The sequence below is a fragment of the Chrysochloris asiatica genome, unplaced genomic scaffold, assembly GCF_000296735.1.
Source record: "Chrysochloris asiatica unplaced genomic scaffold, ChrAsi1.0 scaffold00096, whole genome shotgun sequence".
NCBI classification, from domain to species: domain Eukaryota; kingdom Metazoa; phylum Chordata; class Mammalia; order Afrosoricida; family Chrysochloridae; genus Chrysochloris; species Chrysochloris asiatica.
The window spans coordinates 10,020,134-10,035,393 of record NW_006408614.1 but is presented as its reverse complement, the minus strand read 5'-3'; the positions used below and the strand labels follow the sequence as shown (position 1 = coordinate 10,035,393).

The following is a 15,260-nucleotide window of genomic DNA, read 5'->3' as shown; positions in this document are numbered from 1 at the left end:
CTATCATGCTTGGTGAAGTAGAGGGTCAGTGAAAAAGAGGGAGACCTTCAACCAGATGGACAGACTCAGTGGTTGTAACAATAGCAGAACTGTGAGGCTGGCACAGGACTGGGCAGTGTTTAGTTGTTGTACATAGGGTCACTAAGAGTCAGGACAGACTCGGTGGCACTGAACAACAACAACATAACTATTGCAGTACTGAGTCACTTGAATACGGGACTGTACTTCCTGCTAAGATTACAATTGTCTTTTTTTTGAATGGAGCTTAAGTTTGCAGGTGTTCAGAGAGAACACAGCACAGAAACCTTCCTAGGTAGGTATCAGCGAGCAAGTCAGAGTTTAAATTTAAAACCTTCACTTTGTCGTTGTTGTTGGTGGTGGTGGTTGTGTGCCGTTGAATAGATTCTGACCCATAGCCACCCTAAAGAGGGTTTCTGAGGCTGTAAGTCTTTACGGGAACAGAAATCTTTTTCTTTCTCCCGCAAAGCAGCTGGTAGATTCGAACTGTTGACCTTGCTGTTAACAGCCCAACTCATAACCCACTACACTACCAGAGCTCTTTTTTATTTTGGTCACTGTCCCATGATCAAAGAATACTTATGACCAGAGCCAAATATTCCATTTACTTGGAAATGACAGAAGATTAACAAATAATGGATTTGTTATTAAGTGAGACAACTTAAAACATCTTTTTCTAAAGGAAATTTAGACTAAGGCATTGGAAATTCTTGATTTGATTTAATTCTTTGTAAGTGACACTATCTTGCTCATGTTTGTAGCCACAGCTGTTGGCATAATGGGTACACACAAACCACCTGGTGAGAAGATAGGTGAGTTCATACAGTGATTTCAGACCCTTCCGTGGTAACTGGAGTCTGTGGAGGATGGAGCTCCCTCAGGGGCACCTACCCCTCAGGTCCTAAGGCAGACAGACAGATGGTCTATCTTTTTGGACAGAGACCTACTTGGCATTCTAGAAAAGCACCCATCAGAGGAGTAGAAATAGCAATATTGTTTGTTACACATCAGTATCTGTCACACACCATGGTTAGAGACCACACGGCAGAGCCTGTCAGATCCCTCTTACCCAGGTGAAGTTGCCCCTAAACTCCACGTCGGGCTGCGACTGTGAGAACAGGAATGGGAAAGGAATGAGAGAGTTGCCAAAAGAAATGAAAGCGCTAAGAAAGACAACACAAACCTCAAACAAAAACAGGCACTCTTGAACATCCGAACAAAACTTCCTTTCTTTCGGAATTCCACGATCTTACGCATATTTTCAGAAAGACTACACAGGATCTGCCTCTGATACAACAATCTAAAACACAACTTCCCACATAGAGATTGCTATGGAAATTGGAAACAGTGTGAACAGTTTTAATTTCTTTCTTTACAAAACCAGAACAAAATGCCTTCCAACCTGTAAATCATAAAAATGAACACCACATCATTTCCACAGTGCGGGTGTTCTCAGAAGGGCATCTATATGGCACCAGGAGAGGAAGCTTGCCCGTTCTGCTTTGTTGTCTAGGGTTTATTATCACAGCAGCTGAAGAAAGGGAGGCCTGTCTCTGGAACTAGGAAATAAGAGAGAGGATCTAATAAGAGATCTTTACAAAGGAAAGACTTCAGAATAACAAAGTACAATGAAACACCACCAGCGGTTCCACACAGAGATGGAGTGGGGTGTGGTTCCCTTCAATGCAGCTGGTGGGGCTGCCATGCTGGGCCAGGGTACTTAGCCAAGGTCCACACCCACTGAATGGGGTCTCCCTGCTTGTGGAGAGCGCATGTCCACCAAGCTCCTGGGGAGGGGGCACCAGAACTGTGACCCGAAGCAGGTCTTTCCCCATCCTGGGTTTGCTTCTGAAGCTGAGGTCATTAGGAGGATTCTCTTTTATCTCCCGGATCCAAATTTTCCAGTTCTGTGGATTTTCAAGAATCTACTTCTTTAGACTAATGGCATTCTTAAGGAGTCCCGTATACCATCATAATGCTTTCGAATATCCTGATGGTTTTAAACTCTTTAGGATCAGGAAAACTTAGGAGAATTTTGCAAAAGCAACAAATTCTTTTCCCAGAAAAATTCAAGTGCACACAATGCCTTGCATGCTGTCTTCAGGAGCAATAACACCTCAGAGGAGAAGGCATGTTGCTAAGAGATTTCGGTTCGATCGCCAATTTCTCTGGAGCCCATTTCAGTCAAGTTCTGGTCTCACCATCTACACCCAAAACTCCCTTGTCAGGGCCCCCCCAAGCTCTCCAAGATGCTAACACCCATGGGGTAGCCTCAGTCCTGTTCTTTCTAGATGGCTGTCCTTCCTGATATACTTTTCTCTCCACTTGCTCCTGGCGTGCCCAGCAGTTAGTGTTTCTATATGCTGTATCTATAGACTCTGAAAGCGGAGTTTCACATTTATTTATAATATTCAGGCCCAATCCATTTTATTTACTCTAGATGGAGGCACATCAGAAGGTTTGCCGGGAAGTGAAAGCTATATCATTAGGTCCTCTCTGGAGAAACTCTCCAACATCAAGGCAGGCGCTCCAATCCATCCACAGCTGACCAACAAACACAGCTTGATGCTCCTGCTTCCTGCTCTGCCAGGACCCTGAGTAATTTACAAAGTAGCTACCACCCAACAACAATGTAACAGCCTTCCTGTTTGCTTACTGCTATAAAGGAAAGGGCTACCATTAAAGGCACCTTCAGAGTCCAAGTAGGAATTTAACTCTTGCTGTGATTAACAACAATAATAAACCTTCAGCTCTCTCTAGTCCTTAAATAAAATGGAGTGGTTACATGGAGACCTAATTATTATTTGCGGTGAGATGTAATTTCACCTCTGTGGTCAAGTAAACGGACATACTCAAATTAATTTACTGATTTACAGAAGGAAGGCAAAACACAGTTTCACGACTTCAATTCCCAAAGCACGCACACCCTCCAAGTACAGTCATGAAGAAATTCTGGAACGTTTAAAAAAAGATATGTATTTGTGTGCTACTGAAAATTCAAGCCACCAGAGAAGGGATTCATTTCATTATGGTTATGCCAAAACTGACTGGTTCCTCACCAGGCCACATGGAGACTGCAAGGAGCTTTGCAAAAACATCTCCCGTTGAGTCTCGCACCCCAGGTGTGCCTGTGAAATGACTTTCAATGCTATCTTCTCATGTTATTGAGGAACACGTGTGTAAATGGGGAGGGGTACAGACGTAAGAGCAAAAGATGGTTTTCCTTTCTACTCATCACACTAGCAAAGCTGAAATAACATGTGATGTGGACAAATATATTTTTTTTAAATGGTAACTTATACTCTTGATAGAAAAACACAAGTGATGCGTGTAGGGTTGTTTACTATCTTTCCAGCAGAGAAATATGGCGGCACCAGGCAGTAGTTACGGTGGGACTCTCCAGCGATGTGAAATGAGGAATGTGGAGGCAGGGATGATGAAGTAAAGTGGATCTACTGTACGTTTCTCAGTGCAAACATCGTTTTAGTACTGACCCTTAGACTGCCGCGACTACCCACTGACATGCGTTCGTCTTCATCGGAAGCCTAGGAAAAGAGGAGGAGAACAACCATGAGGTGGTCCTACGCACACAGACTCACCAAGAAACTAACGCCCGAGTTTCTGAGGGGTGCAGCTGACTGGTCCCAGAGCAGGGGCGGGGGGCTCAGACACCCCTGTGATTTCAGGGGTCGTGTGTCTTATGCTCAACAACATGTAGGCTCTGCACGCTGCTGATGCCAGACTGCTTCTGGGTAATGAGGATTGAAATGAACTTCATCAAACTGGAGTCCCCGTTTATATAACTATGTGTATCCAACTCCCTCAAAGCACTGAAGTACGTTATGAATACAGCATTCTCAAACACGACCCCCACCACAAAAGAAAACTAGACTCCCTGCCAGCAAGTTGATCTCGCCTCACAGCGACCTTATAGGGCAGTGCAGACTTGCCCCATAGTTTCCGAGACTGACTAGGGGAGCAGACTGCCCCGTCTTTCTCCCTCAGAGTGGCTGAAGCGTTTGAACTGCCAAACAGTTCGCAGCCCAACACTTAGCCCACGGTACTACACCAAGGTTCCTTGTCCTCCCTCACTACAGTTAGGTTACACTGCTAAAAGCCACACTTAGATTATTTGTTTAAGTAATAACATCACTACTAGGAGTCCTGGCAGTGTAGTGGATTCCGAGCTGGGCTGCTCACCGCAGGGTCAGCAATTAGAATCTACCAGTGTTCCGGGGAGAAACATGAGGTTTCCTGTTCCCTCAGCCTCAGGAACCCTATCCAGGGTGGCTATGAGTTGAAACTGACTCAGTGACACACCACCACCATCATATTACAAGAACCTGTAGAAGGCAGAAACCTGCCAGAGAAGGGAAACACAATTATTTCTCACTAACAGAGAGCTCTGGTAGCGTAGTGGTTACGAATCGGGCTGCGAACCTTAAGGTCAGCGGTTCGAAACTACCAGCCGCTCCGCGGGAGAAAGATGAGGCTTTCTACTCCCGTAAAGATTTACACCCTCGGAAACCCTGTACAGGGTCGCTATGGGTCGGACCCGACTCGATGGCACTTAACAACAACAACAACAACAACAGAGAGCCTTAGATAAACAGTCAGACAATATACCCTTCCAGACGTGGAACATTTGGGAGACCTGGAAAAGCAAGGCATTCAGTGTATCAATTCCCACTCACAGAGTTCACTGTGTCAAATTCTTTTCAGAGTGGAAGAATGGAATTGAAAGATACTGGCATTTTTTCCAGGAGCTTTTTGAAGCCCGCTGATACATTTCAGTCACAAAAGTATACACCAGTTCCCGGTCACAGCACCACCCAGGTAATGAACATGGAAGGTACTAACCGATGTGTTCCTTCGAAGTCTACGAGAGTAACGTTCACTGTCTTCCTGCCGAAGCAATGGAAACAGTACAGAAAAGTTAGACACAGAGAAGTGCTCCCCACAGCCTCAGACGGTCCAGCTGCGTGCAATACAGTGCTTCGGGCATAAATGTCAAGTAAATATTGTCTTTGCTTTCATTTAAAGGTTCCAATTAAACCACTGGGGGAAGAGGCTTGCTTCTAAAGGCAGATGGGAAGTATACAAATCATTGACATATTTCACTTTGGCTTAAAGACAAGTGTGCGTAGGAGGAACAAGGGAGGTTGGGCCTTCAATATTGTGAGCCTCTAAAATCTGGACTACTTAAAGAAGCCCAGTCCCCACCCCACCCCCGGCCCCCTTATATGCTTCCCCCTTACTGTCTTAGTCATTAGAAGGGAAGTCATTTTCATTAAAATTACTAGCAGATGCAATCAAAATGTCACCCCTCTCTTGGGTGTATTTTGTGGATTCTAACACGCAGTTTGTCTCATAGTTTGGTCAGTTCTGAAATGGGAGTACATCCTATCATAAATCTTCTCAAGATTATCATCAATAGCGTTTTTCTTTCTTGATGGTATATTAAACAAGGATGCTGAATCTGTTAATTGTATCTTAGATTTGATTAAATACATCTCTCTGTGCTTTATAAGCCTAAAATGATGATTTAGGCATAACAAAGGTTGAACAAGTCTTTCCCACCCCCCCCACCCCCCCACAACAGGGGGAAGCATGTGCTCTGCATTGCAAGAACGCTGCCTCTTTTACGTAACACATAGGTATTTGAGATCGCAGGAGATAGATTTCCATTTCCTTCAACTTAGTTTTAGGTCTGTTGCTGTTGTTAGGTGCTACTGGGTTGGTTCTGACTCTCAGTGACTTGTACCGCCCCCATGTGTTACAGAGCAGAAGTGCTCCATAGGGTTTTGTTGGCTGTGATTTTAGAGAGACACAGATTGATTGCCAGACCTTTGTGTCATGGTGCTGCTGAGTGGACTTGATCTGCCAACCCTTAGATTAGTTGTCCAGCACAACCAACCAGGCAAGCATTCTTGCACCACCCAGGCAGGGCAGGCCAGACGCTCTCTTGGCTTCACATAGGGATGTAATTCATCAGAAATCAGTGTAGGAATTCCCAGAAGGCAACCCCTTAGCATTAAAGGAACATATCGAGAGGACTAAAGTGTACGAGAATGAAATCAGAAACCATTTATATGTCTGAAACCATATTCAAAGGCCTACCATCCACTGCTCGATGTCACCCCATTTTGTATCCAGCCCATAGTATTTCTAGAGACAGAAGGGAGAGAATATTAGATGTACAGTAGAAAGGTAACCGCATAACTGTCCAGACATGCCCCAGGCCTATGGTGAGGGAGCATGCCAAGGCAAAACAGCAGGAGGAAGCTGTCACCCCAGCAGTCCTGGGGGGTTGGGAGCCTGCAAAGAGAGAAAAAGAGACAGAGAGAGACCCCCCCCCCCCTTCTCTGCAAACGGAGACTAGCACTACATAAGCATTCCTGGTGGGGAGGGAGCAGAGGGGCCAGAACCTAAACTTAGAGTAGCAGCATTCCAAGCCCTTCTGTGAAGCTAGCTGTTCATGCCTTTAAAACACACTGGAGGAATAAGTATCGCAGAGGAGAAGCAAAGCTGAGAGCCGTTCCCAAGTTGCAAAAATTGGGTTGCAAAAACCTCCCAGAAATGGGGTGGCACTGTGTAAGGGTCTCTAGTTTCTACTGCACCAAATTCAGCAAGCTGAGGACTATATTGCATGTGGGTACCTGAGACAATACTTAGGCTATCTTCAGAGATGGCTGGGTGGTCTACGGATGAGGTGTTTGTACAGGGAAGAAATGTACTTGGTCTAATAGATCTGTGTTTTTAGCTTGCTAGTCTACGGTGTGGTGGCTCACCTGGGAGTTACATATAGAAGCTCTCAGAATGGCTACTGCTGTTATGACGTAAGGTGATTCCAAAATTAGGTGGAAGCCTTGGTTATAATCTCAAATAACAAGGTTCTGCTTTTACCCTCACTCTTCCTTCATTTTCCAGTAAGGAATGAGAGCTTTGAACTGCTCCTTCATGGTTTAGTTGTGGCCAAGAAAATGAAGCTGGAATGGACCTGAATTTGTAAAATGTGGGAGAACTAGAACACTAACCAGAATGGGAAAAATTACAGGTCGATGCCCTGCCAGAAACTTAATCTCCTTCATAGGAAACAAGGGCAGCATACCTGTTGCATAGCAACCAAACCTCTTGACCAACAGAGTCAGAAACAGTGGTGTCCAGCTCCAAGATGGTGGTCAACCATGCCACCTAGAATGTGTCATACATACCCTCCATCTCCTGGCAATATTCCAACCTGCTTCCTCAGACTCCTGAGGGGTCTCACTATGCCTTTTCCAAACTGCCCATTGAGGGCTCCAACCCATAATTTTTCCTGCTCTAGTTACAGTACCACTTCTCCCAAATTAAAAAAAAAAAAAATCCATGGTCTGTTCCAATTTCACTATACTGGCCATGACTGAACCAGATCGAATTGGTTTGAAGCCCTACAAGGAACAACTAACTAGTCCTCCATCTCGTGTAACACAGATGTGGTTTTCTCTTTACACATGAACATCTTACCATCAGAAGAAAAATCAATTGGATGCTAGCTGTACACAACCATTTTTGAAATGGTTGTGTCCCCACAGCCAAGACATGCTGCACTTGGTTACGTTTGGTTTAGTTTCAGTTTATTTTGAAGGATGGCCAGATTTCAAACATACTGCCCTAACATGGTCTGAACTCCCTTATTTTCAGGATGGTGGCTCAGTAGAAAACTGGAAGAGGAAAGAGTAGGAGGGAGAATTTGGCAAAGCTTTCAAAATCCAACAAGGACAGACTCCAATATGAAAAGTATGTGAGCCAAAATTTTTTGTCTGTATGGCGCTTTCCTTAGGATGACAATTTAGAACGGAAATAAAAACCACTTGCAAACTATGAAGTCATCCCTTTCCTTATCTTAGGGTTTAATAACAATCATTTTAAAAAGGAAGGGGGAGTTCTATACAAATCCCCAATAAAATTACTTCAATTCCAAAAGCCTTCTGTGCTATACTCATCTTAGCCTCCGTGCCCTACTTCATAGCTGTAGTCAATACTGCATACGATATATTCTTTTCAGGATAGAAATAAGACCCCGCAACCAAAATCTTCCCTTCCCGTTCATGGATGACCTTACCAGCAGGTGCTGGAACGCTACCCACATTGCCTTGCCATTTCCGGGGGGCAAGGGTGCAGAGCGAGGCTGAACACCTCTAGGTGCACCCAGTGCAATTAATGAGAGGCTCAGTGTTAGCTAGGAGCACCAGCGCAGCAAATTCCAGACAGGTGAGGCTAGTTCCAAGGTGAACCACGTGATTAGCAGGTGAGTCATGCAAAGAAGCAAGAGCCAGGTGAAATGCAAAAAGTGCTCGGCTTTCAGAAATAGCTTAAATCCAGGAGAAGAGAAACAATTACACGCAACAGTCGAATGATCCAGTGGAGTATTTACTGTTTCCTTGTCACAAGCCTCGGGAATGAGAAAAGCCTGATCTTCCCTGGGACACACCTTTATTACAAACATATGTGCTTGCTTGGCCCCGGAGGACTTCGAAGGTCCTTTCACTCTGAATGCAAGTTAACATTCTGACAAACTTCTAAAGATGTATTGTTGGTGTGTTGTTGTTGCTAACTGCTGTCGAGTTGGTTCCAACTCATAGCGACCTTGCCTAGGGTTTCCAAGGAGAAGCTGGTGAGTTTGAACCGCTGACCTTGTGGTTCAAACCAGCCTTGTGGTCCAGTGCTTTATACCACACTGCTATACCAGGACCCCGTTGTTGAGTTAATAGAAGTAACGAGCCAGCTAGCGCAGGAGTGACATGAAGGTGAGTGGAGATTTCTGGACTGAACATCCCTTCTGGAGGTGTTAGGCCATCGAGTCAGCTAGCATCACCTTTTACAATTCTCAGTGGGATTCTAAAAATGATTTGAAACTCTATTTTCAATGTATATTTCAATAGTTAGACCTCAGAGAAACGAATGTGGCACAAAGAGATTTGGGAACCTACTTCACGGATTTCTGTGCACTCTGCAGACTAACTAGTATTTAATCAAAGAGAAGAGGGCAGGGAACCCCAAAGGTAAGCCCACTGTTGCTGAGTCCATCCTGACTTGTAGCCCCTCTACAGGCTTTCCAAGGCTGTCAGTCTTTACGAAGCTGACTGCCTCCTCATCTTTCTCCCATAGAGTGGCTGATGTGTTTGAACCTTTGACCTTTTAGCTAGAGCCACCAGGGTTCCTTTAGGAGGGCAGGAGGGGGAGGCAATCCGGAATTACAGCTAGCCGAGAAATCCCTCTGGACAGACTTGAGTAAGTTGGGCTCCTATGTTGAGTGAACAGGCTGTGAGTTTCTGATATGATGTCACCTCATCTGAGTTTCTTAGCTGCTCTGAAAAGAAAAACCAAGTTCTCTATCTGGTAACTGTTCTTGCTGTCAAGTTGAGGCTAACACCCAGCAACACTGTGTGTGCAGAGAGGAACTAACTGCTCCATGGGAATTTCAAGGCTCTGACCTTTGAGAAGCAGAACGCCAGGTCTTTCTTCTGAGGCTCCTCTGAGTGGGCTTGAACCACCGACCTTTTGTCTAGTAGCTGAAGAAATTGTTTTTAAAAGCTATTATAAATGTCATAAAAAAACAAACGAAGTTCACTGCAATGGGGACTCGGCGTTTTCTACAAATTCTCTGGGAGCCTGCTTAGGACTTACTTCCTTACTGCTGACTCCCGAGTCACTAATGGGGTGCTCCCTGTGTTTCTTGGCCTCAGCTGCTTGTACTAAGCTGTAGGGAACAGAAATGCACGGTGGTTTACAATACTCAAAACAGTGGGGAGGGAGGGTGAGTGAAATTTATTCCTGTAGATCTTAGTGTTCCAACATCACTTTCCTTTCCTACTCAGGTTAAAAAAATCTGTATGTAGCCATCTCATGTTATTGTTAAGTGCCGAGTCGGTTCCGACTCATAGTGACCCCATACAGAATTTCAGAGGAGCGGCTGGTGGGTTTGAAACAACAACTTGTGGTTAGCAGTCCTATGCTTATTCCACAGTGATGTACCAGGGCTCCAATCATCTCTTGTTGTTGTTAAATGCTGTTGAGTTGGTTCTGAATCATAGTGACCCTGTATAGGGCTATGTGATGAACAGCTAGTGGGTTTGAACTGATGACCTTGCGGTTCACATTCCAGTGCTGATCCTAATACAATTAGCTGGAGAGATCACCTCTGTGTTTAAATATCTGTTTTCAAAATTCAAACGGAACCTGCTGCCCTTGAGTGAATTCTGGCTCACAGTGACCCGCAGGACAGAGGAAAAGTGTCCCACAGGCTTTCCAAGGCTGTCGATCTTTATGGAAGCTGACTGCCTTCTCTTTCTCCCTCTGAGTGGCTGGTAGGTTTGAACCACCAGCCTTCTGGATGGCAGCCGGGTGCTTTAACCACCATTCCACCAGGGATCCTATTTGCTTTCAAAAGGGTTCCTGAATTCTGAAATGGGATTTTTTTTTGTGTTAGCATTTGTGTTTTTTGTTGTCATTTTTACCCTGTTCAGAGGAAGAAGTGTCCTAATTTCTGGATGAATAAAAGAATCAGGTACACAGGTATGTGTCTGACAGTGATTCTGCAGGTGTCTAAGTGGGGACCCTATGTGCACATGTGCAAACACAGGCAGAAAACAAGCAGTGAAAGAAACAGGAGGCCTGAGTAGTTCCAATGCAAAGTGTTATTTCTGAAAGGTGTTCAGGCTCCTGGCAAGGAAAAATAGTGCATGCAAATTGGGAAAGAAATTAGGTACTGCCTACCTTCTGAACCTGATAGATCTACAGAGAAGGGCAAAAGAAAGAAAGAGAGATATCAGAAACGCCAGACAGGTACCTAGAAATGTGAACAAAACAGTCATATTGAGGGATGGGCAACACAGAAACAAAACAAACCCCCCACAGTGGATGTTTGTAAACAATGACCCAAAAAGTCCTCTTCAAATCCCACCGAAGGACTTGTTGGTTTCGTCACTTAGCTTACATTCTATTCTGGATAAGTGGGAGAAACACGGTTACACCCACTTGAATCTACCAGAGCCTGCTATTAACCCAACGAAAAAGTTTGTACAACTTTCTAGTGTTAGCTAATAGGTAAAAAATTACTTCATCTTCTATTTCAAAAGTTAATTTCACACTGAATACGCTTCAGCTCCCCTCTAAATGTAGAAACTTAATTGGAAAGTTAACCGGTCAATTTCAGACACCATAGACAAAGATGCTCTGATGCTCAGAACTATGCAGCTACAAACATAGAGCCAGGAAAAGTCCAGATACAGAGAGAGCCAGGGAATACAATGGAAATGTTTCTAACAAACCTCAGAACATCACCTATTATTGTACATGGATGTATGTGTTTGCTTCGGCGGTTTCTTCTACATTTGTAGTGATCTCTGGGCATGAATGAGAAATCCACCCACCCACCCAACTCAGCAAATCAGGTAGTGCCCGGGCACTGCTGAAGGCCCTGACAGAACTGAGATGGGCACAGGTGGTGAGAATCGACCTCAAGCCTACAGAGACCCTCTGAGGAGACACCACGAGGTCAGGACAAGGACGGAGATGTGTTCTGAACATCCTCCTGCTGCGTTTCCCTATTGGCGCAGGTTCTCCCATGAAGTTCAAGGCTCGTCTGAATTCCCCAGAGAGTATCTACGTGTATTCTTTCCTAACGAGTACTTTATAAAGGAACACGTACTCCTTTGAAACATGTATTGTGAGCTGTAGTTGATTCTGGTTATTTGCATGCACTATTGTAGGGGGCCAGGGCTGGCCTAGGGGCTCTGGGTCACCAGCGACCATTCCCTGGCTTTGCTGGGCTCGGTGACACATCTTGGTGACAAATTCAGGTGGTTTTAGACTCCTTCACTGGCCTCTCCCCTCTTCTTGCTCTCCAGCCTCTCCTTGGGGGATCCCAGTCCCCCTCTGGTGACACTCACAACCTGCATCCGCAACCCCCAAACCCTCGTCCCTCATCCCCGGCTTCCCGTTCTCTGAGCTCCCAGGGGCACTGGTATATATCAGCTTTACCAGGGCATGAGGTCAGCCAATGCTGGTCTGGGTCTCCTGCTCAGGGACACTTGTGTATGATGGAATTGTTCCTGGTGCAAGTGGAAATGGGTCCACCACACTCAAGCAAGGATCACCATGAAGTGGGTCACACGAATTTGTTGGTGTCCCAGGGTCCCATGCTGACAGGAGACTGTCCTCTATGAAGCATGCAAAAACAATGGCATGGTGGCAAACTGAAACACTGAGAGGAAGACCACAGGGGGACACAGAGACAGAAAGCGAGCACACACTGTGGGAGAAATGGCACCCACAGCCTTGCTCAATGTCAGAGGCCACAAACCTTCCATTTGTTAAAATACACGCTATCTATGAAGCACACACAGCAAAGTTCCCTAAGACAAGGTGTGTCCACACAGAAATCTGAACTTCCCCCAGTTACGGCCTGGCCCTCCAGAGCATATTAACTTCTACCTCTTCACATCGTTGGAATGCCACTGTTGTAGGCAGCGGGATTGAATGACCTGAAATGGGGTGAGTAGATCTAAGAATAGCCGGACCTGAGGTGGGGCGTCCAGCGAGAGTGGAGGGCGGGCTCGGTGTGCCCAACCCACGTCCACCCAGTGCGTTCCTGGAACTGCGAGCCTGGACCATGAGAAGGGCACACTCTTCTCTCGACATGAACATAGAAATGCACACATGTGCATGTGCACACATACATACATATACACAATACACACACACATACAGACACATACACGCACTCATACATATACACACATACACAGACACATACATATATACACACATACACGCACACATACACATATACACACACATACACGCACACATACATATACAGACACATACATACATATACACACATACATGCACACATACATATACACACATATACAGACACATACACACATACATATACACACACATACATGCACACATATACAGACACATACATATATATATCCGTGCAAGGCCGGCAGCCAGTTAGCTCCAGATCTAAATCTTGGCTCAGCCGTTTTAGTCACTGCAGCTAACAGTTTCATCTCCTCTCCTATAAATCAAGAGACAGTCCCCATCTTGATGGTACAGGAAGGTCCCCAGGCCCGGGCTGCTAACAGAGCTGAGCTCCGTGAGTGTCCACCTCCCATTTCTGTTCCCCTGAGCAGTTCTCTTTTACTGGGAATGACACATATTTTTAGGTTTTATATCCTTCAAATCCCTTTTTGAAGAAGCAGACATAATCTTTAAAAAGGAATGCTCTTGTATTTCAAAGACTCAGATGTGGCTGTTGCGAGGTGCCGTCGAATCTATTCCAACTCACAGTTCCGTGTAGGACAGAGTGAGACACCGCCTGGCACTGCTCCGTCCTCACACTCATGGTGACGTTAGGGTCCAGTGTGGCTGCCGCTTTGTCAGTCCATCTTGTTGGCGGGGTGGGGTCTTCCTCTTTTTCACTGACCCTCCACTTTACCAAGCATAATGTCCTTCTCCAGGGACTGGTCCTTCCTGATCACATGTCCAAAGACAATGCAATGAACTTTTACCAGCCTCACTTCTAAGGAGCATTCTGGTTGGCCTTCTTGCATTTTGCCAGCAAATCGACCATTTTATAAATGGGCACAACTGTTGAGCCGGTCATCTGGCTCCACAGCCTGTGGACACCTCAGCTGGTGCACCCCCTTCCGCTGTCCACCCTGATCCCCCTCCTGGATCTCATGGCACAGGGTCATCTTACAAGGGCGGCTTCACCTGGAGGGTTTGCTCCTGGCTTTGAGGACACATGGCTTTCCCTCGTTAGAGCTGCCTGCCTGACATAGCTGTCATCCCACACCGGTCATGAGCCACAGGACTGAGCCAGGGTGGGAACACGGGGCCCTGAGAGTTTTGACTGTACTGTGGCCATCACAGATACCCAAGGAGGGAGAGGCCAGATCCCGGATGCTGTATATGATGGGAAGGCAGAGCACTGAACTAGCCACATGAGATACATTTTCAAAAGAAACATTTGCCAAAGTTATTTCTTCATGGGGATTGCATGGTCTTCCTGGACCTCCGACAATTCAAACACACTGCAGGGGTAACAGACACTCACAGCACCCCCCACCATGCTGTGTCTGAAGGCAGCTCTGCACGCGGCAGAGGGCCAGTGGAGGGTCCAAGGAGTCCAGACCCATAAAGTACATGCAGAGATGTCTCTACAGTAAAGGTGGAAGCTGCTGAAAGAATGAAGACTTTGGAAAGTCTAATGGGGTTTACCTGCCAAATAAATGGTGGTTGTGTGCATGAACACGGAAGATAAACCATGGAGTCTTTACCCCAGCTGTCCAGCTGCCTGAGTCTCTGCCAAGTGCACTCAGAGCAGGAACCAAGTCCCATGGTCAGTGCTGGACTCGGTAGGGACCCAGGGATGCAAAGGGCAGGTTTTGAGGCTCCCTGGGCCCCCACAAGTCCCACAGCAGCCTAGCTGGCTTCCATTTCCTGCATGGGCAGCGGGGTTGGGTCTCTGGGTCTCACTGGGCTCTGTGAGGGGGACGGAGAGCTGGCCACAACCCCTTGCACCACCATGTCTGAGGACCACGAGCAATCCCCACCGCATGCTTACACCAAATGTCAAGATGGGAAGTTTCCGATCTTCGAACAACTGAAAAACAGAAGTGGTCCACATACCCATATCCATACACATACATATATTCACACACTTCTAGACTCACACCCCCACGTTCCCCAACACTCCACCCTCCACACACTGATGCCCCTCCACACAACCACACCACACACCACACTCCCACCCCTACTCCCCCCACATCCACACACCTACATCCCCACCCTCCCTACACCCCCCGCAACCACAAAGACCTCAAAACACAAGCACCCCCCCACACACACACAATGTTCTGCCAAACAACAGGTCTAAAAGGAAAACAATGTAACACTAGGGTGGTACCCACACCTTAGAATCATCAACCACCTGAGATCAAAAGGGCAGCGTGTGCCTAACGACAGAGTTCAGGAGGGCTAGGGAAAGAGGGATAGAGACAGCAAACCCAGGGAGGAAGTGGGATGAGAGGAGATTCGTGGTGGGGACAGCAATCAGCGAGAAGAAACGGAAGGTGTGTGAACTGCTGGACAGAAAACTGACCTGCTTTATAGACCTTCACTCACCATAAAAAGGTTTAAAAAAAAAGCAATGGGGAAATTCAACATTTTAAAAAAGTTAT

At 46.1% G+C, this 15,260-nt stretch overlaps 1 protein-coding gene across 2 annotated transcripts in view; it reads right to left on the bottom strand.

The window, feature by feature from the left end:
• Nucleotides 1–15,260, bottom strand: part of LRRFIP1 (leucine rich repeat (in FLII) interacting protein 1) — a 156,031-nt gene that overhangs the window by 51,459 nt on the left and 89,312 nt on the right. Inside the window, exons 3-7 of one of the 2 annotated variants that reach the window (XM_006866780.1) lie at nucleotides 10,777–10,794; nucleotides 6,139–6,186; nucleotides 4,879–4,923; nucleotides 3,513–3,563; nucleotides 1,088–1,126 (exon numbers count right to left, since the gene is read on the bottom strand). The exons of the other annotated variant lie outside the window; for it this stretch is intronic. Of the exons in view, the coding sequence (XP_006866842.1) occupies nucleotides 1,088–1,126; nucleotides 3,513–3,563; nucleotides 4,879–4,923; nucleotides 6,139–6,186; nucleotides 10,777–10,794 (201 nt within the window). The remainder of the gene's footprint in view (nucleotides 1–1,087; nucleotides 1,127–3,512; nucleotides 3,564–4,878; nucleotides 4,924–6,138; nucleotides 6,187–10,776; nucleotides 10,795–15,260) is intronic. 2 annotated transcript variants of the gene reach the window in all.